This window comes from Pongo abelii, chromosome 17 (assembly GCF_028885655.2).
Source record: "Pongo abelii isolate AG06213 chromosome 17, NHGRI_mPonAbe1-v2.0_pri, whole genome shotgun sequence".
NCBI lineage: Eukaryota > Metazoa > Chordata > Mammalia > Primates > Hominidae > Pongo > Pongo abelii.
This window is the reverse complement of record NC_072002.2, coordinates 40,504,125-40,531,670: the sequence shown is the minus strand read 5'-3', so window position 1 is coordinate 40,531,670 and position 27,546 is coordinate 40,504,125. Positions and strand designations below refer to the sequence as shown.

At 38.8% G+C, this 27,546-nt stretch overlaps 1 protein-coding gene and 1 pseudogene across 3 annotated transcripts in view; one reads left to right on the top strand and one right to left on the bottom strand.

The window, feature by feature from the left end:
* The window catches only part of TAF4B (TATA-box binding protein associated factor 4b), a 165,245-nt gene that overhangs the window by 114,839 nt on the left and 22,860 nt on the right, over positions 1–27,546 (bottom strand). For all 3 annotated transcript variants that reach the window (XM_024236117.3, XM_054537749.2, XM_054537750.2), the window contains exons 2-5: positions 12,602–12,747; positions 10,274–10,381; positions 3,087–3,248; positions 2,858–2,980 (exon numbers count right to left, since the gene is read on the bottom strand). In XM_024236117.3, coding sequence (XP_024091885.3) covers positions 2,858–2,980; positions 3,087–3,248; positions 10,274–10,381; positions 12,602–12,747 — 539 coding nt within the window. The remainder of the gene's footprint in view (positions 1–2,857; positions 2,981–3,086; positions 3,249–10,273; positions 10,382–12,601; positions 12,748–27,546) is intronic.
* Positions 21,039–21,921, top strand: LOC103892963 (SIN3-HDAC complex-associated factor-like; annotated as a pseudogene).

Here is a 27,546-nt window from a genome sequence, read left to right as displayed (position 1 = left end):
GAGCTTGATAGCTTCCTGGTACAAGAATTTTCTAATAAGGTTGGTGAATTTAATAAGCATGTTATTTTGATATCTTAAATAATAAATCTGGAAACATTTGAAAGATCTGCATAACTCAGTGAACCAGTATTTTCCCAATGAACAATGAATGTCATTACAAAAATCATAAGTGGGTAAAAGATCCATTCAGCATGCAGGATAAACCAGTAGACTCTAAAGAATATCCACCATGATCTGGAGAAAAGCTATTTTTAAAAAAATAATCACTATTCCAACCACCTCTCTTCACAAGACCAGATATTCTCCAAATACTCCCAAAAAAATAACATATCACAAAACAGATTAAATGCAGAAGATGATATGAGAATCCAGCTGTTTTCCATCAGGTCGGCCACTAAGGAGATTTGCAAAATTGGTACAGCAATGCTACTCTTCTCATTCAATTTTGTTGTTGTTTTGAAACTCGGTTTTCACTTAAATGTCAGTTATGTTAACATTTAATGGGTTTACTGTTATTTTTTAATAAACAAGCTGGGCACGGTAGCTCATGCCTGTAATCCTAGCACTTCGCCAGGCCAAGGTGGGACGATTACTTGAGCTCAGGAGTTTGAGATCAGCCTGAGCAACATAGCAAGACCCTGTCTCTACAAAAAAATCAAAAAATTAGCCAGGTGTGGTGGCATATGTCAGTGGTCCCAGTTACCTGGGAGGCTGAGGCAGGAGGACTGCTTGATCCCAGGAGGGTCAAGAAAGCAGGGAGCCTTGTTCACACCACTGCACTCCAGCCTGGGTGACAGAGTAAGACCCTACCTCAAAAAAATTTTTTTTCAATAAAAAAATGTTAAATATTTTTCAGTTTTAATGTTAACCCCACAAAAACAAAATGCCTTGGGGAGTCCTCAAGTTTTAGGAATTTAAAGGTATCCTAAAACCAAAATATTTTAGAACTGCTGTTTGTCATTCTAAAGTAAACAGATCTTAAAACTAGAGACAATATTTGATTAATTCCTAACTGCTTCTATCTGTCCATAAAATTCACACATATGTTTTGTGGTTAAAAAGTCTTTAATGTTTTATGGGATATGTGTTCCTTTCCAACGGGTCTCTTCATCTAGAGTATTCCATTTCAGAGAAACAAGTCATCATATCCCCTTTCAAAACTAGCATACCTTGAAAAGGGAAGATCAAAAGCTCAATGTTTACTTTTAAAAAGACACCCAAAAGTTGAATTAAAAATTTGTTAGTATGAGGTATTTTAGACATCTGAAATAAAAACATCTTCCCAAATGAAAAACTAACCATTTAAAGTGTGCTCTAACATCTTACAGGCAGCATTAAACAGTAGTAAAGAAGGTATTTTAATATTTGTAAACTATGCTTGTTTTTGCTGTATAATAGTTGAAATATACACATTTTATACTGGGAAAAAGTGACAATTTTTATGTGAAAAATATAATTCTAATTATGTGGTGAGAGAAATCTGTATATTATAGTAGTTCAAAAAATCCAAATCCATTTGTCTGTTATATCCTCAGCATGTCTTAAGCATATAATATGAAATGTTTGCTAACTTCTACCTTCACTCTTTTTAGTGCACCTACATATTTTACCTGAAAGAGGATGTAAGAAACCAAAGGCATATAATTTGGTAGCTAAAAGACACAGCATCTTGGCACTCATAGAAACATCAACGATCATCATGTTTAACCATTCTCATCTGTAAGATGAGAATCTTATAGATAAGGAAAGTGAGGCCTAAGAGCATTAACTAACTTCTGTGGTCCCAAAGCTTGGTGTCTATCTGGACATATGAGAACTGAATTTCATTATCCATTGATAGCCTGGCTTTCTGAGATTTCATAATTCTTTTTTTTTTTTTTTTTTGAGACAGAGTCTTGCTCTGTTGCCCGGACTAGAGCACAGTGGTGCAATCTCAGCTTACTGCAACCTCCGCCTCCCAGGTTCAAGCCATTCTCCTGCCTTACCCTTCCAAGTAGCTGGGATTACAGGCGTGCGCCACTACACCTGGCTAATTTTTATATTTTTAGTAGAGAAGAGATTTCACCATGTTGGCCAGGCTGGTCTCAAACTCCTGACCTCAGGTCTCAAACTCCTGACTCTGCCTCGGCCTCCCAAAGTGCTGGGATTACAGGCATAAGCCACTGCGCCCAGCCGAGATTTCATAATTCTAATAACAATTTCCTATTGACTAAATAATAAGCCTTCTCTCCAAGGCCCTTTGTAGAGTAAGGGAGGCAAGACTGATGTACAGAAATAATATATATATATCAAAACATCATGTTGCATACCTTAAACACATACAATTTTTTAAAAAAAGGTAAATTTTCAAAATAAATATACAATAAGTCTTTCTAGCCAAGATTTATAGTCTTTACAAAGCTTTCAAGAAGCAAAAAACAAAATTTATCAAGAACTACATTTAAAATAAATCTCAGGCCGGGCTTCGTGGCTCACGCCTGTAATCCCAACACTTTGGGAGGTCAGGGCAAGTGCATCACTTGAGGCCAGGAGTTTGAGACCAGCCTGGCCAACATGGCAAAACCCCGTCTCTACTAAAAATACAAAAATTAGCCGAGCGTGGTGGTGCACACCTGTAATCCCAGCTACTCGGGAAGCTGAGGCATGAGAATCATTTGAACCCAGGAGGCAGAGGTTGCAGTCAGCCTAGATCACGCCACTGCACTCCAGCTTGGGCAACAGAGCGAGACTCCGTCTCAAAACATAAATTAATTAAATAAATAAATAAAATAAATCTCATTTAAAAATATGCATTTCCCAATTAAAACATGTTATATGGATTCCTCCAGAATTTGCAGGATTTTATAGTACTACTTACCAAAAGTTGTTCCACCAGCTTCTTCACATTTTGCCCCATTTCTGGGGACTGTGATCCACTACATGCTAGTTTTATTAACATTGCAAGGAAGTTCTTGCATTTCTTCACATTTTCTAGCATTGTCTAAATATGAAAATGTAAATATAAGCAAACACAAGTGTTAGTGAGCAAACAATTCAAAAGAACTTGCAAGGAACAAGATTTATATAAGGTGCAAGTAAGAGCTTACCGGAGAAAGATTAATCTGAACAGCCGCTGAGTTCTCTGCTTTAAGATTGGGCTCATTTGAGGGAGTGGATAATGCTCCCAAACTTGAAGCCTTCAGGGTAGTTACAGTATTCAATGGCTTTCCAGGAGTAACTGTGACGACACTGGTTGGCACAGCCACAGACTGAAATTAAAGGTATTAAATATTTAGGCATGTATTACTATGATACATTAGTGGGTGCCTCATTTCACACTCATCAGACAAGTTAATTTTGACATCTGTGGTTTTATGTTATGCTCTACTAGTCTAAGGCAATATAATTCAGTTCTAGGAACTCTTGAGTCTAGCAGATCTGGGTTTCATTCTCACCCCATCTATCTACTATTTCATTACCACCTACCTAGTGTTGACTGCAGGCAAGTTACTTAATCTTGCTAATCCTGATTACTCTCTGCAAAAACAGGGATTGCAACGGTACCTGCTGTCCTAGGATTTTTTGTGAAAAACAGTGCTAAAGCAAATAAGTCCTCTAAAAATATTAATACTCCAAGAAGTATCTGAAAGTCTTTATGAGAACACAGAATATTCTGCTTTTTCTTAAGAACAAAGCAGAGCAATCTACTTATTATCTAACATTAAGATAAACTGCTTTTATGTAGACCATTAAAGTAAGCATGAAGAATATTATAAAATGTGGTATCTTATTTTCACACTGAAAAGAATTTCAGTTCTCTACCTTCTATCAAAATGAGGTGTGACTCTAGCACCACCTACAGGACAAAAACCTCATACAAGCAATCACAAGTCAGGCAGTAATTTAGAAAATCACATTGAGATAAAGCAACAATCTTATTTTAAAGACAAACACTAAAAGGTATAGAACATAATAAAAGTTTGGGGATCAGGGATAAGGAATAGTATTTACATACAATTCACACAGAAAACTGAACAATGCACCATCATTTAATTTAAATGTCTATGTTCTACAAGCATGCAACACAAAAAGGTCAAGTTGCTATCACCTTCAAGAAAATCTCCTTCTATAATAGTCAAGATAGGTGAATTTGAATGTACAAGAAAATCTCCCACATTAGAGAGACTGGAACATATATTAGACAAGAATGTTCTGAGGGTAAAAAATGGGAAGAAGGACAAGTGCAGTGGCTCACACTTACAATACCAGCACTTTGGAAGGCTGAGCCAGGAGGATTGCTTGAGGACAGAAGTTCGAGACCAGTCTGGGTAACATAACAAGACCCTGTCTCCAGAAAAAAATTTTCTTTACAAACAGGAAGAACATTTAAAATGCTGAGAATTGATAGAAGGAGAGGAGTGGGGACACACGGTGGCCCTAACATGGGTTTGGGGTATATGGGCCTTCATTTTACTATTATTTTTTTCAACAGCAGACATATTACATATGTGTACATATTACATGTAGTCTTTTTTTTGCATGTATATTTCATAATGCATAATAAAAATATTAAATACCATATGCTAATACATTTGAAACAAAACCAAAAGGGTTTTTGGAAAAACATGAAATGACAAAATTAGCACAAAACACAGAAACTAGAATAGACAAATTAAAGATACTGAAATGATACCCAAAAAAGACCTCCCTCCCTCAAGTCTCCAGGCTCAGATACTTTCCATGTGATTTTTCCACACTTTTGCATAACTCCTGTCTTATACAACATGTTCTAGAAAAACAGAATAGGGAAAGCTGTTCAGTTCATTTTATGAGAAAGGCTGTAACATATTTCAATATTAAATAAGGATAATAGAAGAAAAGTAAACTAAAGGCTCACCTGGAAAAACTTTAATAAGATTTTAAAATTACTGATTAATGATGAGGACTAGAACAATAAAGTTTTTAACAAAAGAGATAAAATTAAAAATTACACCTAAGTTAGTACAATTTTGTTAAATATAGATAGAGCTTCAAAGGCAACATTCAAAAGGAAGTCTCCCTCCTTTTCATATCCTTAGTCCTGCTCTCCAACCTACCACTCAGTTTCTTCTGAATTCTTGTGGAGATTTTCTAATAAATTTTTAGTTTTCTATACAGTAAATAAGCCTCTTTCGTCTATCTTATAATCAGTCATTAACTCTCTGTACTGCTATATTTAAGAAAGTGTAATCTGGAATTTTAACTGGTGGTTATGATCACCTCTGAGGACTGATGGGAGAGGTTCCTTGGGGGCGTACCGTCCCCCTCCCTCAGGAAGCAAACTAAGGTCCAACTGAAATGTGAGTTTAGGAAAAACGTCCTATCGTTTATAAGTAGAGGGGGCATTTATGGAATTCTATTTTCCTTGTCAATGTTTTATCCTGTCTCCAGTTAAAAAAATCTGTCCTTCATAACACTTTCTAGTATAGCTACTACTTGTATCTTACCACAGGGGTCCCCAATCCCCGTGCCGCGGGCGGTTATAGGTCTGTGGCCTGTTAGGAATAGCGACACACAGAGGAGGCAAGTGAGCATTACTGCCTGAGCTTTACCTCCTGTCAGATCAGTGGTGCCATTAGTCTCATAGCAGCGTGAACCTTCTCGTGAACTGCGCATGCAGGGGATTTAAGCTGCACTCTCCTCGTGAGAATCTAATGCCTGATGATCTTGATAGACGCAACCGGAAGATTAGGGGAAAGGTTCCAGAAGAATCCCCCACGCGCCTGCCCACTGGGAGGAGGAGGGGTGGAGCCTCGGGAAGATCAGGCCCTTTGCAAGGGGGAGGAGCCTGGCCTCTCCTGTTCCTGTGTGGTGACCCGAGATTCAATTTGTGAGATGGGGGCCTGCTAAAGGGAACCCCTCTGGCTTTGCTGAGTTTTTTTTTTCCTTTTCGCCTAATAAATTCCATTCTCCCTCACCCTTCAAAGTGTCTTTTTTTTTTTTTTGAGACGGAGTCTCGCTCTGTCACCCAGGCTGGAGTGCAGTGGTGCGATCTCAGCTCACTGCAATCTCCGCCTCCTGGGTTCAAGTGATTCTCCTGCCTCAGCCTCCTGAGTGGCTGGGATGACAGGCGCCCACCACACCACCCGGCTCATTTTTGAATGTTTAATAGAGACAGGGTTTCACCATGTTGGCCAAGCTGGTCTCAAACTCCTGACCTCGGGTGATCCACCCGCCTAGGCTTCCCAAAGTGCTGGGATTACAGGTGTGACTCACCATGCCTGGCCCAAAGTGTCTTAAACTCAATCACAACTCTGCCTTTGACTCAACAGACCAGCCAATGGTAACTTCAATGCTTTAAAAGGCTGCACTGACTGACTAGGCATGTCTTGAGGACAGAAGGAAAACGGACTGAAGTATATGTGAAATAAATGTGTGAAAACCAATTGTACACAGAACCAATAAAATGAGTTGTATGGAAATTTAGAAGATGAAACAGCATTTCAAGGAGGGTCATTTTCTGTACCTGTCTGAAACAGCAATTGCTTTAGGTTTATTCATATTTAATTAGAAATACTAGTCATTTGCACATTAGATTCCAATCTAACAATGGGCCAAACTACATCTTCATCAAATGCAACATAAAAGTGAACACAAGATTTCTAACTAGTTCTTGTGTTATATTTCAGACTAAGCCTAATAGGAAAATACTTTCAAAATTTCTTAACACACACATTTGCATTTACAGTCTGACAATCAAGTACAAGGAGTTGTATCTTCTCTCATTTTTAAGTTCTAGCTCCTTATTTCCATGCCTAAAACTGAGACGCTTATCCCTTAAAGCGGACAGATATCATTAACTTCATTCTTTACTAATTTCCACTGTTCTAGGCTACCACTAAGGAGTAGCCCAACTTAAAATATGCATCAACCTAAACTAGCTAAGAAAAATAAATGGTCCACACAAAAATATCAATGACAGATTAACATGAGCATTTTAAGATAACTACAAACATGAGGAAACATACAAATTTCAATTATTTCTATTGTGACAAAGTCACAGATATGTACTAACACAATGTAATACTCCATGGTTCTGTAGTTTGAAGCCTAGATTTGTAGCTGAAAGGAATTCTAAGTTTTAGTTTAAGCTTAGTAAAGATTTTCCCCATCAAAATGGTTCCATAGTTTGAAGCCTACATTCATAATTGAAAGAAACTCTAAGTTTTAGTTTAAGCTTAGTAAAGATTTTCCCCCTCATCTAAATTCACAGGCTCCAGGTTGTCTCTTTTATAAAAACTACTAATATAGGCTGGGTGCAATGGCTGATGCCTATAATCCCAGCATTTTGCAAGGCAGAGGCGGGAGGATTTGCTTGAGCCCCAGGAGTTCAAGAACAGCCTGGGCAACAGAGTAAGACCTCATCTCTATTTTTTAAATAAAGTAATTTTTTAAAAAACTACAAATATAATTAGTGTTCACTGGCTGTGATTACTAAGTAAATGAACACAAGCTTTCATGTTCTAGAACTATTAAGACTTCAACGAATATTCAGAGAACACAGAAACAGAATTGTGGCTGTAGCTGGCAGGGGACAAATTAAAGTCCATGGATGTGGAGAATCCCTGATACCCTCTAAGAAGTAATATCCAAGAAACTCACTTTACCACTAAACTGGCTCCCAAAAGGGCCCTGAAGTAGTAGTGCAGTGGAGTTCCTTCAGTTATCCCAGCACAACATAATTTGCTCTCTGTGTCCTGAAGAGCCATAATGTACAAATGGCAGTCTTAAGTATCTAAGATCATGTTGCTAAGTATGTTTTCTCTCCACAATATATTTTTTTAACCTGTGGTTTTATTTATGTACTCAATCTTTAAGAATTATATCCAATGAAAAACTGATATACTCGAAGTACTGATAGTCTAAAGTGGTTAACTTCTTCATAAAACAATATGATAGTAGCTATCAATAGGCCTAAATTTATATTCTTTGGCCCAATAATCTCCTTAGAATTTATCCTAAGGAAAAAAATACAGTAGGTTTTGAGATAATCAGTACATAGGTCATTAAGAACAGTTTCCAGAGTCAGATAAAGGCTCAAATCCTCACTCTGCCACATACCAGCAGAAATCAGGCAAGCTTCTTAACCTCTCATATAAAATAGAGATAACACTTCCTTATAGTATAGTCACAAGGATGAAACGAGATGATGAATGTAAAGCACCTAAAAAAGTGTCAAGCATGTTAAGTGCCAACAAATGGTATTAGTAGAAAAACATTATGTTTAAAATCAGATTCATGACTCATCATTTCTGTTAGATGAAAAGAATGTGAGCAGTATGGTTCAAGTTTGGAACACCAAAAGAGGGTCTGAGCCACTAGCATGGGATTCCACATAGCATGCTCCAAGAAGATGCGTAGTCCCAGGACTATCGGATCCACTGGTTTTATCACATATGTCTTGACTCAGAAACTAGGAGTCTAGTAAAATATTAGACCAGCCAGCAAGAGGTATAGGTGAAGTACAAATATAGAGGCAATACTCTATGAGTATGGGATTCCATCCTCCAAGACTCAGCATATTCATTGAATCAAAAGTTTCCATATGGTATTATGTCCCCAACAGGACAAACCCATAGATCAAGGAATCAAGGAGAAGAAGCATGAATGGCCCCACTTACCATCACTCACAACAAACACTCACTGGAGGACTTTGTGTTTCCCATTTCTGCCCACAGGAAGCAAACACCTCTACCAGAGGACAAAGCAAGAGTTCCTATAAATAGACACTAAGAACAGACACTAAAGGCGGGTGCGGTGGCTCATGCCTGTAATCCCAGGACTTTGGGAGGCTGAGGTAGGCGGATTACTAGGTCAAGAGTTCGAGACCAGCCTGGCCAACATGGTGAAATCCCATCCCTACTAAAAATACAAAAAATCAGCTAGGCATGGTGGCACATGCCTATAATCCCAGCTACTTGGGAGGCTGAGGCAGGACAATCACTGGAACCCAGGGAGTAGGGGTTGTAGTGAGCCAAGATCGCACCACGGCGCTCCAGCCTAGGTGATAGAGTGAGATTCCATCTTCAAAAATAAAATAAAATAAAATAAAATAAAACAAAATAAAAAATAAATAAAATAAAATAGACACTATAGCTGCACTCTGGTTCCTTGTAACCACGATCCAGCAGGAAAGACAGGAGTAATTATCTTAGGAAGAGTAATCGACTCCCATCATCTGGAGGAGGTAGGGTTGCTATTACACAATGGAGGCAAAAAGAAGTATGTGTGGCAAATCCACGTGATTCGGGTGATTCATTTAAATGCCTCCTTGTATTTCCTTGCCCAACTGTGATGATAAATAGACAAGCGTAGCAACTCTGACCTCAAATGAACATGGTTATTAAGACCACAGATCCCTCAGGGATGAGGGTCTGGTCATGTTATCATTTAAGTTAACAAGGACCAGTATAGTTGGTAGTTGAGGGGAAGGGAATCTAGGAAGGCACAGTGGAAGAGGAAAATAATTAATATCAGGTGCCACCAGAAACCAGCTGCAGCAGTGGGGACCGTAGTTCATCGTATTAACCTCCTCTTTGTTTCCCCAAAGAAGAAAACCATGAGAATCCCAGAACAGCTGATCTCCAACATGTATGAGGAAACAGATCCAAGTGATGCAAGGAGTAGCCTGTGATGAACCATGACAAGGAGTGATATGTACTGTCCTAGCTAGCTGCTAGGAATGATATTAGACAGCCTCTATTTATCAGTTCCATCAGGCTTCCCTCAGCTGCAGAGGATCACCTTCCCCAAAGGTAATTTTCCCAGGGAAGTCCACATCGAATGACTGAACAGAGGGTAGGAATTAAGGCCCAGCCAACCATGTTAACCCATAGTGGGACAATGCTGACAGGCCATATATGCTCCAAAGTTCTCCACTAGGGTGGCTAAGGCTTTACTGGGCCTACATCTAGTTCAAACCCTTATCTACTCTCCTTTCCTTCCATGGGTATTTATCCCTACATATCCCAAATTTTATCTCAGCACCTGTTTCCAGATACTGCAACACATGGCTATTAGGCGGATTTGTATTAATTTAATGCACTGAAGTAAAACTGGTATTCCAAGAATGTACACCATGTTTATCTTGTTTCCCATACCTCCAACAGTTCCCAGTTTGATAAGTGCCATCATATATCACTGAATTGCTATCTTCAATGTCACACAGTAACTTATATATCTAACAGGAGATAGCTAAATGATTTTTTAAAAAGTTAAGAGAACAACCAGTGCACGAATGGCCAGCACAACTTACTTGTACTGAGGAAGGCTTCAGAACAGTGGTTACCACAGTAGTTCCTATTTGTGCCAATTTTTTAACAGGTGTCACTGCCACTTTCTTGATTAATTGTGAGCTAGAGTTCTTGGAGGTGGAGGGGAGCAAGACAACACAAAGTCATTAGCGTTAGTAATTTGAAGTCAGTACTACAGTGAACATTAGAACACTTTATGACAGCAAATGTATTTGTCATGACTGGAATTATAACCTAATGTGTTTTACGCACATTCTATACTATAAACCTAACTGGTCAGCTGCCCAGATGACACTCATTTCATATTTCTAAGGTGGCAACTGATTCAATAAATAACCCATTTATCTGAAATTTCAAACTAAATAAATATTACAGTATTCAACATTAAAATCTTAATCTTGACTCTTTGGTTCATACAGAAAAAATAGATTCTTATGTAATATTTAATTATAAACAAAAACCTGCTAACCTACATTCTCAACCCACAGCAGTTAAACCAAACTAGAAAGGGAAGGAGTGGCTATTATTGATAGATATGGTAACATAAAATGACTGTTTCAGGACCTAGAATCAAATTAGTAGGGCACAAAAATGAAAAACACTGGCAGAGAATGATTATTACAAAAAACAATGCAATCTGTCATTACAATGAGCCTGAGTCATCAAGAAAACGCTAAACTACATTCAGCATTTTTATTTAAATAAAATACCCATTAAAAAATATACATATATAATTTTTGTTTTTTTTTTTGTTTTGTTTTGTTTTTGTTTTGTTTTGAGACAGAGTCTCGCTCTGTCGCCCATTCTGGAGTGAGGTGGCGCGATCTCAGCTCACTGCAAGCTCCGCTTGCTAGGTTCATGCCATTCTCCTGCCTCAGCCTCCCGAGTAGCTGGGACTACAGGCGCCTGCTACCACACCAGGCTAATTTTTTTGTATTTTTAGTAGAGACAGGGTTTCACCGTGTTAGCCAGGATGGTCTCGATCTCCTGATCTCGTGATCCACCCACCTCAGCCTCCCAAAGTGCTGGGATTACAGGCGTGAGTCACTGTGCACAGCCCCATAAAAATATTTTTAACTCTATCAAACAAGATAAGCTTCAGTTATCTAGAAAGATCACCATGGATGTAAAATAAGTCATTCTACCAATGCCAAGTTAATGAAATGCAGCAGATTTCTGTATTTCTTAAAGATAATTTCTGTATAAAAATGAATACTATAGGCCAGGTACAGTGACTCACGCCTGTAATCCCAGCACTTTGGGAGGCCAAGGTGGGCGGATCACCTGAGGTCAAGAGTTCAAGACCAGCCTGACCAACATGGAGAAACCCCATCTCTACTAAAAATACAAAATGAGCCAGGCGTGGTAGCACATGCCTGTAATCCCAGCTACTCAGGAGGCTGAGGCAGGAGAATCACTTGAACCTGGGAGGCAGAGGTTGTGGTGAGCCAAGATCATACCATTGCACTCCGGCCTGGGTAACAAGAGTGAAACTCCGTCTCAAAAACAAAAAACAAAAAACAAAAAAAACCAGAATATTACTATTTTACCAAAAATTAAAATTAAAGCAGAACTGGTCAAGTGCAGTGGCTCACACCTGTAATCCCAACACCTCGAGAGGCGGAGGCGGGCAGATCACCTGAGGTCAGGAGTTGAAAACCAGCCTGGCTAGCATGGCAAAACCGTGTCTCTACTAAATAAACACAAAAATTAGCTAGGTATGGTGGTGGGCGCCTGTAATCCCAGCTACTCGGGAGGCAGAATTATTATATTCTTTCCATTTAAGATGCAAATAGGCCAGGTGCGGTGGCTCACACCTATAATCCCAGCACTTTGGGAGGCCAAGACAAGAGGATTGTCATGAGCCCAAGAATTCAAGACCAGTGTGAGCAACAAAGAGACATGCTATCTGTGCAAAAAATAAAATTAGTCGCGCATGGTGGTATGCAGTTGTGGTCCCAGCTACATGGCAGCCTAAGGCAGGAGGATTACCTGAGCTCGGGAGCTTGAGGCTGCAGTGAACCAAGTGAGCCATGTTCACGCAATTCTACTCCAGCCCGGGAGATAGAGTGAGATCCTGTCTCAAAAAAGATGCAGATAGCCCTCTGAACATTCCTTTGAGGACATAAAATCTGAATATGAAGACTGAATTTACTATTTTGGCAATTAGCAGAGGACAAAACCAAAAATCTTTATTAAATTGACATATTCAAGGGAAGCTGACCTAAAAAGCTGAGCATTATTTTTTACTAGCAAACATATACACAACATTTATATGAAAATTATAGCTGAGAAACAAAGAAAGATGAAAAATATTTAAGGTATATTACCGGCACTGTACAAATTTTGACTGCTTGAGGATTCACTGGTACTGCTGGCCTTGAGGTTATGTTACCTGTGGTCTCGGCTCTTGTTACAGTTTGCTGAGGAGATACCAACATCAACTGACCACTGTTACTTTTAATCAAAACGGTTCCTATATTTAAAAAAGAAAAAAAAAGTGACCTCTGAGCCACTAAATACAGCATAACCATCACATATCTTCTTCTCCCATTTCTTTCAACACTTTAAAATGATGTCTTCAATACATACTGAATTTCATGTCTGCTACTTATATACAAAGATGAACAAATGTTTTTACTCCAAGCTATTTTAAAAATTTAAAATCTATGAATATAATGAGATGCTCCTGAAGAAAGCAAAACACTTTTCCTTCATGACATCAACACTATAAAGCTACAGTAATTAAGATGGTGTGGTTAACAGCATAAGACTGAATAAGCTGACCACTGGAATAGAATAGAGAACCCCCAAATCAACTCATGCAGATATATCATATCACATTTTCCTAAAAGGCTCTGTAGACTTATGAGGAGAGACTATTCAGTAAATGGGGCTGGTCAATTAGCTATCTATACAGAAAAGATAAAATTTGAGAAAGAAAAATATATATAAATGTGAGCCCTTTAAAATTATCTCCCCCAGAGAGGCATTAAAATGAGACAGCAATTAGGTCTTACTCCCCTTTGCTATGTAATCAATCCTCTCTTGAAACTGCTTGCTATAGCCACAAGTAGCTCTAAAGTAACCTAACAATGCCACAACGCCAGATAACATAAACCACACTCTATAGTTCAACAATGTATAACCAATCAATGTTATTTCTGTAAACCAATGAGGATTCCTGACAAATAACTTTTTTTTCATTTTTGAGACAGAGTCTCGCTCTGTCGCCCAGACAATCTTGGCTCACTGCAACCTCCACCTCCTGGGTTCAAGAGATTCTCCTGCCTCACCCTCCCCAGTAGTTGGGATTACAGGCGCGCACCACCATGCCCAGCTGATTTTTTTTTTTTGTATTTTTAGTAGAGATGAGGTTTTGCCATGTTGGCCAGGCTGGTCTCAAACCCCTGATCTCAGGTGATCCTCCCACCTCAGCCTCCCAAAGTGCTGGGATTACAGGTGTGAACCACTGCACCCAGCTGACAAATAATATTTTAATCAACCCACTCTTTATCCCTTTTTCTGCTTTTAAAAACCTGTTTGTTACAAACGCACTCCCCAAGGCAATTTGTGTGTCCTGGGCAGCTGTACTCAACCTTGGCCCAAATAAACTCTCTATATTAATTCTGCCTCAGCTTCTTTCTTTTAGGTTGACCTTTCAGATGCCTATTTCACACACATTCACAAAAACCAGGTGTATTAAGAATATAAAAGTAAAAGGGAAAAATTTTTAAACTCTTAGACAATGTAGAAAATTATCTTTCTGCATGCCTGTAGCCTGTAGTCCCAGCTACTTGGGACAACTGCTGAGGCAGGAGGACAGCTTGAGCCCACAAGCTCGAGGCTGCAATGAGCTAAGATTGCGTCTACACTCCAGCCTGGGACACAGAGCAAGACCCTGTCTCAAAAAAGAGAAAGAGAGAGAGAGAAAGACAGAAAGAGCGAAAGAAAGGACTTTCTGAACTTGGGATAGGGAAGAATTTCTTAAAGTTCGATAAACTCAACTACATTAAAAGTAAAAACTGTTATTTAGCAAAAGACACCATCAGGTAATAGGACACGCCACAAAATGAAGCGAAATTTTGGTTCACATATATTCAAAGGATGAGTATCCAAAATGCACAAAAGAAACACAGAGGCCAAGGACAGGGAAAGGTAAATTAAGACCACAGTGAAGTATCACTTCATATCTACATAGACAAGCAAAGATGAAGATGACCAATGACAATACCAAGGGTTAGAGAAAAGTGTATCAACAGGAATTCTAACACCTTGTTGGTGGTAGTGCAATTTGGTACAACTAACTACTTTCTTCAAGTTTACATCAAATTTATTTCCATTTGCATATCCTGTAACTCAGTATTTCTAACCTAAAGTAATTCTTGGCCAGGCATGGTGTCTCATGCCTGTAATCCCAACACTTTGGCAGGCTAAGGCAGGAGGATCTCTTGAGACCTGGGGTTTGAGACTACCCTCAGCAACAAGTGAGACCCTGTCTCTACAAAAACAATTTTTTAATTAGCCAAATGCAGTGGACGTGTGCCTGTAGCCCTACTCAAGAGACTGAGGTGGGAGGCTCACTTGAGCCCAAAAGTTCAAGGCTGTAGTGAGCTATGATGGTGCCACTGCACTTCCACCTAGGTGACAGAGCACAACACTGTCTCTAAAAATAAATAAAATCTTTTAAAGAAAAAAAAGTCTTTTGTGTCAAAAGGAGGCACAAACAAAAATATTCACAGCTGGAGTTCCACTTTCAGAATGGTGGCAAGAGGATCTCTACAACCCTGTTCCCCAGTAAAATAGGCATAACTGGTGAAAATTATTTTTATAAAACAACCATTCAAAGTTTTTGGAAACTGGTCAGGTATGGTAGCTCACACTTGTAAACCCAGCACTTTGGGAGGCCAAGGTAGGCGGATCACTTGAGGCCAGGAGTTTGAGACCAGCCTGGCCAATAGGGTGAATCCCCGTATCTACTAAAAAATACAAAAATTAGCGGAGTGTGGTGGCAGGCACCTGTAATCCCAGCTACTACTCAGGAGGCTGAAGCACAAGAATCGCTTGAACCTGGGAGGCGGTGGTTACAGTGAGCCGAGATCACGCCACTGCACTCCAGCCTAGGCAACACGGAGAGATTCTGTCTCAAAAAAAGTGTTTGGAAACTGTCCTAAGGCATGCAGAAAATGACTACAGTTATTGGAGACCTGCTAAAACTCAGTAAGAATAGCAAGAATATGTGGCATTTGCTGCAATCAACTCCCCTCTCTTTCCCTTCTCAGCTCAACATGACAGAAATTCCATTCCAGGGAGTGTGGCCAAGAACACAGGGCTCCCTCTCTCCTAACCTCCCAGTCTAAGGCTATGGTATCTTCCCAAGAGGAGGAAGTCACTTGCATTTCTCATCTACCCCCAATCCTCACCCCCATCCCAGCTACATATTGAAGAGGATAAACTTGAGACAGGTGCATCTTAGAGGTTCAAGTCTCCCTTCTTTCACCCATTCCCATTCATAAAAGGAAATCTGTATGTCAAGGACAGCACACTGGGAACACTTGGACCTCAAGTGTCTCACCCCAGCTCTTTCACAGGGTGGAGGTGTTCCATGTTGGGAGAGGTAAGCAGAAAAGACCTGAGTACTGCCCACACTCAGTACCCTGTTCCTAGAGCAGGGATATCACTCAGAGAGAAGAAAGCCACAGTCCCGATCTCTGCTCCCAATATCTCCCTAACTGAAATGTCTTTACATTAAACAGAGTGGAGAAGTTCAAGGCTAAAGGCACCCTCAAATACAAAACAGCAATTAAGAGGAGGCTGGTAGCTTCATGAGAGATACAAGCTAAACCATAAGTCTACTAGTTTACCAAAGAAAACCAAAGAGACAACTAAGAAGGGTCCTCCTTGGGTCAGAACAAACCTCAAACACTGGCCTAAAAAATTATCTCTGTAAAGGAGCCCAAATTTAATTGGATCAGACTGTGGAACAAGTTAGGCTCTAGGGCATTGTTGAAAACAATAGGGCGGATCAGCTGGCAATGAGTGGATCCTAACAGCCAGGTGTGATACCAGCATAAGCAGACAGCTTAACAGAGAGATGAGGCAAAGAGACAGAGTCCTGCTAAAGATGACAGTGCTCATGTTCAAGGATGTGCCCTCTAAAAAGCAACATCAGCAGCTGCTTATTGAAGCAAAAGGAGACCTCACTAAAACAGTCTAGCCAAACATTTTTTAAAAATCAAAAAACAGTAACACACCCAAGGGAGTGGGGACCAGTATTAAGAGTTGCTACTCTATCGTTAACAACAAACTATGACATGTAAAGAAACAGAAAAGTGAGACAATAAACACGGGGGAAAAGCAAGCAACAGAAACCACCTGTGAGACAGACTAGATGGCAGATTTCATAAATGTCAGAGTAACAATTGTAAGTATGTTCAAAGGAATAAAAGGAACCATACTTAAAGAAGGAAGGTGTGATATATCTAGAATATCACTAGAGATAGATATTATTTTTAAAAAACGGAACTTCTGTCATTACAGTAACAAATTCACAAGAGATTCAAAAGTAAACCTAAACTGGCAAAAGAAAGATCAGCAAACTTGGAGATAAATCTATAGAAATTATGCAATCCAAAGAACAAAAAGAATGATGAAAAATATAGACCAACGGAACAGAACAGAGCCCTCAGAAATAGTACCACACATCTACAACCATCTGATCTTTGACAAACCTGATAAAAACAAGAAATGGGGAAAGGAGTCCCTATTTAATAAATGGTGCTGGGAAAACTGGCTAGCCATATGCAGAAAGCTGAAACTGGATCCCTTCCTTACACTTACACCTTACACAAAAATTAATTCAAGATGGATTAAAGACTTAAATGTTAGACCTAAAACCAGAAAAACCCTAGAAGAAAACCTAGGTGATACCATTCAGGACATAGGCAAGGGCAAGGACTTCCTGTCTAAAACACCAAAAGCAATGACAACAAAAGCCAAAATTGACAAATGGGATCTAATTAAACTAAAGAGCTTTTGCACAGCAAAAGAAACCACCATCAGAGTGAACAGGCAACCTACAGAATGGGAGAAAATTTTTGCAATCTACTCATCTCACAAAGGGCTAATATCCAGAATCTACAGAGAACTCAAACAAATTTACAAGAAAAAAACAACCCCATCAAAAAGTGGGCAAAGGATATGAACAGACACTTCTCAAAAGAAGACATTTATGCAGCCAACAGACACATGAAAAAATGCTCATTATCACTGGCCACCAGAGAAATGCAAATCAAAACCACTATGAAATACCATCTCACACCAGTTAGAATGGCAATCATTAAAAAGTTAGGAAAACAACAGGTGCTGGAGAGGATGTGGAGAAACAGGAACACTTTTACACTGTTGGGAATGTAAACTAGTTCAACCATTGTGGAAGACAGTGTGGCAATTCCTCAAGGATCTAGAACTAGAAATACTATTTAACCCAGCCATCCCATTACTGGGTATATACTCAAAGGATTATAAATCATGCTGCTATAAAGACACATGCACACGTATGTTTATTGCGGCACTATTCACAATAGCAAAGATTTGGAACCAACCCAAATGTCCATCAATGATAGACTGGATTAAGAAAATGTGGCACATATACATCATGGAATACTATGCAGCCATAAAAAAGGATGAGATAATGTCCTTTGTAGGGACACAGATGAAGCTGGAAACCATCATTCTCAGCAAACTATCCTAAGGACAAAAAAACCAAACACTGCATGTTCTCACTCACAGGTGGGAATTGAACAATGAGAACACTTGGACACAGGGTGGGGAACATCACACACCGGGGCCTGTCATAGGGGGGGAGGAGAGGGGAGGGATAGCATTAGGAGATATACCTAATGTAAATGATGAGTTAATGGGTGCAGGACACCAACATGGCACATGTATACATATGTAACAAACCTGCACGTTGTGCCCATGTACCCTAGAACTTAAAGTATAATAAAAAAAAAAAAAAGAAAAATAAACAGATTCTCAGAAAACATGGAACACCATTAAAGACACCAAAACAGGCATAATGTGAGTACCAGAAAGAGAGGGGAGAGAGAAAGGAACAGAAAAAAAAAAAACAAAGAAATAACAGCTGAAAGCTTCCCAAATTTGGAGGAAAATAATCCAGACATCAAAGTAGCTCAAGAAACCCCAAGTAAGGTAAATGCAAAGAGAGCCCCACACCAAGACACATGGTAGTAAAAATGTTCAAAAACAAAGAAAAAAGGAAGGCAAAGACATTTAAAATTTAAAAACAGGCTGGCACAGTGACTTGTAATCCCAGCACTTTGGGAGGCTGAAGCAGGAGGACTGCTTGAGTCCAGGACAAAGCAAGACCCCACCTCTACAAAAAAAAAAAAAAAAAAAAAATTTAAAAGGTAGCCCATTGTGGTGGCACACACCTGTAATTCCAGCTACTGGAAAGGTTGAGGTGGATCACTCAAGCCCAAGAATTCAAGGTTGCAGTGAGCTATAATCACACCACAGCACTCCAGCACAGGCGACAGAGCAAGACCTTGTCTCTAAAAAAAATTTTTTTTTAATTTAAACTGAGAAGATTCATTAGCAGCAGAAACGCCATACAAAAAACACTAAATGAAGTTCTTCAGGCTGAAAACAAGTGACCAAGGCAGTAATTCAAATTCACGTGGAAAAAACAAAGAGCACTGGTAATTATGTAATTTGGCAGTATAAATGTATTATTACTTCTTCTTTCATAACTGGTTTTAAAAAACTATTGTACAGAACAATATATATAGAATTATGTCTTTGGAAATTTAACATATAGGAATGTAAAATTTTTACAAATAGAAGCACAGAGGAAATGGGTGGAAGCAAAGCTGTATTGTACTAAAAGTACTTCAGATGGTAAGTCAGAAGCAAAGGAACAAATGAAGAAAATCCAGAAAAGACAAATAAGGTAATATAACAAATGACATAAACACGTCCTTGCTCTCTTCTTCCCTCAGCTTTTTTTTTTTTTTTTTTTTTTTGAGATGGAGTCTCGCTCTGTCACCAGGCTTGAGTGCAGTGGTGCGATCTCGGCTCACTGCAACCTCCGACTCCCTGGTTCAAGCAATTCTCCTGCCTCAGCCTCCTGAGTAGCTGGGATTACAGGCACATGCCACCACGCCCAGCTAATTTTTGTATTTTTAGTAGAGACGGTGTTTCACCATGTTGGCCAGGATGGTCTCAATCTCCTGACCTCGTGATCTGCCTGCCTCGGCCTCCCAAAGTGCTGGGATTACAGGCATGAGCCACCGCACCCAGCCTCGGCTTCTTTAAAAGACATAAAATTATGTAACATAATAATTGTTGAGTCTGTAATATAACTAGATGCAAGGTATAAAGCAATAATTACACACACACACGCACGCAAAGGAAAGCCAGAAATGAACTATATAAAAGAAAGGGCTTCTTTGTCTCACTGAAATAAGTTAATATACACGAAGGAGATTCCAATGAGATTCATATTGTAAGCCCTAAAGCAACCTCTAAGAAAAACACTCAAAAACATGTTGAAAAAATTACAAAGGATAAGTGTTACCCTAGAAAATATTTGCTTAATACAAAAGAAAGCAGGAAAAGTATAGAGGAAAAAGTAAAAGAAACATATAGGAAACAAAAGTAAATGGCAGGCCTAAGTCCAACTATAGTAACATTAAATGCAAATGTGAATGTACAAAATAATCCAATCAAAAGGCAGAAAGTGCTGGGTTGGATAAAAAACAAAATTCAACTATATGCTCCCTACAAGAGACATACGTTAGACTCAAAGATATAAAAGAGTTGAAAATAAAAGACATCATACAAACAGAACCACAAGAAAGCTGTAGTGGCCATACTAATATCAAAATAGACTTTAAACAAGAGATAAAGAAGGGCATTTTGTAATGATGGGGCTAACAGATCAACACGATGCAACATTTTAAGCACATATACCTCACACAGAGCCTAAAATATATGAAGCAAAAAGTGATAAAAGGAAAAATAATTCAACAATTGCATGGACACTGCAATACCCCGCTTTCAATGAAGAATAGAACTAAACAGAAAAGCACCAAGGAAATCAAACACTTGAAAAAACTATAAACCAACTAAACCTAACTCACATCTATGGAGTACTTCACCTAACAATAGCATTCTTAAGTGTATGAGAAACATTCCGCAAGATAGACCATATACTAGGACACAAAACAAACCTCAATAAACTTTCAAAAATTGAAATTATATTAGGTTGGTGCAAAAGTAATCACGGTTTTCGCCATTGAAAGTAATGGCAAAAAAACACAATTACTTTTGCACCAACCTAATACAATGTATGGTCTCCACCTACAATGGAATGAAATTAGAAAACAGTGACAGAAAAAAAAAAAAGGTGGGGTAACTCACAAATATGTGCATAATAAACACACTTCTAAGTAACCAATGGGTCAATGAAGAAATCACAAAGGAAACTAGAAAATACTTTTGAGATGAATGAAAATGAAGATACAGCATACCAAAATCTATGTGATGCAACTAAAGCAATATTCAGAGAAAAATGTACAGCTATAAATGCCTGTCTTAAAAAGGAAGAAATATCTCAAATCACTAACAACTTTTTACCTTAAGACACTGGAAAAAGAAGAGCAAAATGAAAACTAAAGCAAGCAGAAGAAAAGAAATAATAAAGATTAAGAGCAGGGGTAAATAGAGGATAGAAAACAACTGAGAAAAATCAACAAAACTGGAGCAGGGAGCACTTGAGGGGGACTGGCCTGGCGTGCACTCCGCACCTCGGGGACGTTATTGCGTGTGGAACGGCTGCTTTTGGAAGACTTTTGCCCAGAAGAAAAGATGTTTGGTTTTCACAAGCCAAAGATGTACCGAAGTATAGAGGGCTGCTGTATTTGCAGAGCTAAGTCCTCCAGTTCTCGATTCACTGACAGTAAACGCTATGAAAAGGACTTCCAGAGCTGTTCTGGATTGCATGAGACTCCTTCAGGAGACATTTGCAATGCCTGTGTCCTGCTTGTGAAAAGATGGAAGAAGTTGCCAGCAGGATCAAAAAAAAAACTGGAATCATGTGGTAGATGCAAGGGCTGGACCCAGTCTAAAGACTACATTGAAACCAAAGAAAGTGAAAACTCCATCTGGGAACAGGATAAAGAGCAACCGTATCAGTAAACTGCAGAAGGAATTTATACGTAATAATTCTGATGCTCACAGTACCACCTCCAGTGCCTCCCCAGCTCAATTTCCTTGTTACAGTAACCAGTCAGATGACGGCTCAGATACAGAGATGGCTTCCGGTTCTAACAGAACACCAGTTTTTTCCTTTTGAGACCTCACATACTGGAAAAGACAGAAAGCATGTTGTGGGATCATCTATAAAGGCCGTTTTGGGGAAGTCCTCATTGACACACATCTCTTCAAGCCTTGCTGCAGCAATAAGAAAGCAGCTGCCGAGAAGCCATAGGAGCAGGGGCCAGAGCCTCTGCCCATCTCCACTCAGGAGTGGTGACTGAGGTTGTTATGTAGAAGGGGAACAAAAAAAACCATCTAAATTTTGAAAAGACCACAAAGCAACAAACTGACCCTCTTTTTTTTTTTTTTTTTTTTTTGAGACAGAGTTTTTGCTCTTGTTGCCCAGGCTGGAGTGCAGTGGCGTGATCTTGACTCACTGCAACTTCCTCTCCCGGGTTCAAGTGATTCTCCTGCCTCAGCCTCCCGAGTAGCTGGGTTTATAGGTGCCCACCACCAGATCCGGCTAATTTTTTAGTTTTAGTAGAGACAGGGTTTCACCACGTTGGCCAGGCTGGTCTCAAATGACCCTCCTATTTTTAACTTGGATACCTGCTATTCTGCCAAAAGACAATTTCTAGAGTAGTTTTGAATGGGTTGACTTCCCCCAGTCCCACAAACTCTGAAGCCAGTGTCTAACTTACTAAAAAAAGAGTTGTACATAATATTTAAGATGCTGAGTATTTCATAGGAAAGCTGAATGCTGCTGTAAAGTGCTCTTCAAGTCTTTTTTTTTTAATCCCCTTCTAATGAATGAAACTAGGGGAATTTCAGGGGACAGAGATGGGATTTGTTGTATGATAAACTGTATGTAGTTTTTAGTCTTTCTGTATTGAGAAGCAGTGGTTGGGGCATTTTTAAGATGGCTGGCTACTCTTGTTTACCCTCACGATAATAAACTTGTCATAACTCAGTAACATGAACTTGCCCCTAGAGGTAGTTGTTAATAATTTTGAAATATTAAGGTCTTGCCAAGCTTCTGATGATTCAAACCTGTACTACTGATTATTAAGCAGGACAGACTGAGCTTTCTGTTGCAAATCCCTTGGAGGAGAAAGTAATTTCTAAATATACAGAGAGGTAACTTGACTATATATGTTGCATCCTGTGCCTCCCTTCATATTAATATTTGATAAAGATTTTAATTTATATAAAACTTCTAAAGCAGAATCAAAGCTCCTCTTGGGGAAATGGCAAGTCTTTAGGACAGGCGAGACCCTGTATGAATAGTACCAAAGCATTACCGCATGGTAGAAAACACACTCTATTAAAAATGTTAAGCTATCTGAAAAATAAAATGTGCAAGTCTTTGGGATGGCACAAAACAAAGGCTAATGCTTCTTGGGGCACATTTCTTAGAGGGCTTGCTGAGTGTGTAAATATAATCGACTTTTGTGTTACATGACTGATGACTTCATTGAAAATCTGCACAATTCAGTTTCAGCTATGGATTACTTCAGTTGACCTTTGTGAAGGTTTTTATCTGTGTAGAATGGGTGTCTGACTTGTTTTAGCCTATTAAGCTTTTATTTTCTTTCACTCTGTATTAAAACTAAAATTTACTAAAAGAGAAAAAAAAGAAAAATCAACAAAACCAAAAGATTGTTCTTTGGAAAAAAAAATAAACAAAACTGACAAACCTTTATCTAGAATGACTAAGAACAAAGGAAAGACTCAAACTATTAAAATCAGGTGTGAGGCCAGGCATGGTGGCTCAGGCCTGTAATCCCAGCGCTTTGGGAGGCCAACGTAGGTAGATCATTTGAGGTCATGAGCTCGAGACCAGTCTGGCCAACATGGTGAAACCCTGTCTCCCCTAAAAATACAAAAAAATTAGCCGGGCATGGTGGCACATGCCTGTAGTCCCAGCTACTCAGGAGGCTGAGGCAGAAGAATCACTTGAACCCGGGAGGCAGAGGTTGTAGTGAGCCAAGATCATGCCACTGCACTCCAGCCTGGGCAACAGAGCAAAACTCCGTCTCAAAAAAATAAATTAATTAACAAAATAAAATCGGGGGGTGGGGGGGTGGGGGGGCATAAGTATTATACAAGTAAGGATTATAAGGGAAGACTATAAACAATTATAAACCAATAAATTAGACAATTTAGATGAAACAAATTCCTAGAAACACATAAAGTACTGAAATTGACTCAAGAAAAAATAGACAACCTGAATAGGCCTTTAAGAAATGAAGATATTGAATCAAAAGAGTATCTGTAAGCAAAGCCCAGGACCAGATGACTTCACTGGTCAATTCTACCAAACATGTAAAAGAAAATTTAATGTTAATCTTTCACAAAGTATTCCAAAAAATAAAAAAGCAGGGAACATGTCTCAACTCATTCTATAAGGTCAGTATTAACGATACCAAAAACAGACAAGGACATCACAAGAAAACCACAGGCCAATATCCCTTATAGATATAGACACAAAAATTCTTGACCAAGTACTAGCAAACTGAATCCAACAATGGTTTGTATGCATTATATACCATGACCAAGTGATAGTTATCTCAAGAATGCAAGGGTGGTTTAGTATCCAAACATTAACTACTATAAAACACTCTATCGATAGAATGAAAGACAAAAACCACATGATCATCTCAACAGATGCGGAATAAGCATTTGACAAAATTCAACAAGTCTTTCTTTCAGATAAAAAGACCCAAAAAAAGAGAAACAGAAATTTTCTCAACCTGATAAATGGATTTACAGAAGACCCACAGATAACATCATACTTTTGGTGAAAGTCTGAATTTCCCCCTAAGATCAGGAATAAGACAAGGATATCTAAGATGAAGGATGAGACAAGGATGCCTACAATCACTACTTTTGTTCAACATTATATTCAGAGTTCCACCAAGGGGAACTAGGCAAGAAAATGAAATAAAAGGCATCCAAATCAGAAGGGAATGAGTAAAATTATTTACAGATGGCATGATCTCATAAGGTCCCACAATCTCAGTGGATGCCTAAAACCTCAGACAGTGCTGAACCCCACATACTATGTTTTTTCTATACATACATACCTATGATAAAATTTAATTTATAAATTACACACAGTAACATATTGGCAACAATAATAATAAAATAAATACATAAAATAACTAATAATAAAATAAATAAAAATAAAAATAGAATAGAACAAAAAAATATGCCACCAGCATCACCACTCTTGTAAGCTTTGGGGCCCTTATTAATTAAAATAGGGTTACCTGAACACAACGCTGTAATACTGTGTACTATAACAGTCAAGAGGGCTACTAAGTAACTAATAGGTAGGTAAGTGTACAGAGTGTCAATATACTGGAGAAGGGGATGATTCACATTTCAGGCAGGATGCAGCGGAATGGAGGGAGATTTTGTCACGATACTCAGAATGGCACACAATTTAAAACAAATTGTTTATTTCTGGAATTTTCCACTTAATATTTTTGGAGGCAGTTGACCATGGGTAAATGAAAACATTAGATAAGGGAAGAGGAACTACTATATATAGAAAATCCTAATGAACCCTCTAAAAAACTATTAGAATTAATCAATTTAGCATGGTAGCAGGATACAAGACCAATATTCAGTAATCAACTGTATTTTTATACACTTGCAATGAATAACCATAAATGAAATTAAGAAAATCATTCTATTCACAATAGCACCAAAAAGAATAATATACTTTAAGGATAAATTTAACAAAGTACAAAACTAACACTATGAAAACTACGAAATGTCTTCATACTTTAATTACTTTCAACATGTAAAAAACACATTGAAAAACGTATGTTGAAAGTAATTACAGAAGATCTAAATAAATGGAAGATATCCATGTTCATGGATGGGTAAACCTCAGACCTACCTCACTGGATTGTTAAAGGAACCAAATGAGACAATATATGTGAGAGGATTTTTGAATTTTTGAGCAGGTAGCTATTAATGCCAAGAGATCCACAATTCAAACTTTTCTTCAACTAAGTACTCAAAACACCAGTAGGAGGCAATATTAGAATAGCTGTAGACAGGCAATGCTGAGAATAAAATAACCAGCTCATCTTCAGACCAAAGTGTTTTCAAGATGCAAAACACTCCTTTTGCAACCTTAACCAATTATTTATCTCAAAGGCCCAATTTCAATGAGAAGCAATAATATAATAGAAAGCGCTTAAAAACAAAGGGAAACTGAATGTTAGTCTCTTCTCTGAAGACCAGTGACCAAGTTTCTTTGAATCCAATCCTGATAAATATCTGAGACTCACTTTTTCCAATCATAAAAGAATGGCCTGTTTATTCTACAAGCATATTGACAGAATGTAATCATGTATTAGGTTACATAGCACCGTTCCTCTATAAATATTAAGATATTAAAGTGTATCGTGGTCCAGTGTCCACTCTCTAGTTGGTACATGATTTACATACTCTACCCTTCAGCCCAGCGAACTGCTACATCCCAACATCCCAAAATGCCAATTTCTTGGTGTCAAGCTGATCTGAATGGAGGTTCTCTGATTTCTCCACATTCACAGCATTTGTAAATACTGCCCCTGAAAAAATAGCAGATCCTTACAAATCTAAGAGCCTTAAAGATGCTAGAATTCATCTATCACAATTTAATACATATACAAAATGCCTCACTAGTCACCTTTTAGCCTCTTTTCAAATAGTCCAGGGTTAGGAAAACGGAGATTTGTTTGTGTCTACTCTTTCACAAGCAGATCACAAATATAAGTCCTTCCTTAATATGGAACCAAACATGCCTCCCATTAATATCCAGAGATGCGAGGGTACCTTCTGCAACCACACAAAATAAGCCCACTCTCATTTCCATGGGACTGGAAACACTTAGATGCTAATTTGTTTCCTTCCTCAGGCACTAGAGGCCAATTTTCTTCCATTTTTCACATCACAGTTTTCCTTACAAAGAACTTAAAGTCACTTAAATTTCCCTCATTTCCTGAACTGAATAAATAAAAGAAAAAATTAAAGCAATCAAGAAGTTTATATCCCAGGTCATGCTATTAGTTATGGTATATCTCCCCTATCCTCCATTTACACAGCTGATTTGCCAAAATTGAGCTTCTATTTATCTCTATTAAATTTCATTTTTTAAGGATAGGTTGTTAGATTTCAGGTGATTTTTACTTTCTTCTTCTTACTTTCCATATTTGATTTTTTTATATGTACATATTATTTTACAAAAATAAGTTTGTTAGACAAAAACTAAACCCACAGAATATCTACCCTATTTACTACTGCATCTATGGCACTTAGCGTAGAATCCAGGATATAGTTAGCACTGACCACATTGGTAATCTCAGCACTCTGGGAGGCTGAGATGGGTGGATCGCTTCAGCTCAGGAGTTCAAAACCAGCCTGGGCGAAATGGTGAAACGCCATCTCTACAAAAAAAAATTTTTTTTTTTTTTAAGATGGAGTCTCGCTCTGTCGCCCAGGCTGGAGTGCAGTGGCGCGATCTCGGCTCACTGCAAGCTCCGCCTCCCGGGTTCACACTATTCTCCTGCCTCAGCCTCTCGAGTAGCTGGGACTACAGGCGCCCGCTACCATACCCGGCTAATTTTTTGTATTTTTAGTAGAGACGGGGTTTCACAGTGTTAGCCAGGACAGTCTCGATCTCCTGACCTCGTGATCCGCCTGCCTCGGCCTCCCAAAGTGCTGGGATTAGAGGCGTGAGCCACCACGCCTGGCCCAAAAATTTGTATAATTAGCTAAGCCTGGTGGTGCCCGCCTGTGGTGCCAGCTATTTGGGAGGCTGTGGCAAGGAACACTTGAGCTCAGGAGTTTGAGGTTGCAGTGAGCTATGTTCAAGCCACTCCAGTCCAGCCTGGGAGACAGAGTGAAACAGTTTTGACCCTGTTTCAAAAACAAACAAACAACAACAAAAAAAACTGGACGGCTGCAGTGGCTCATGCCTGTAATTCCAGCA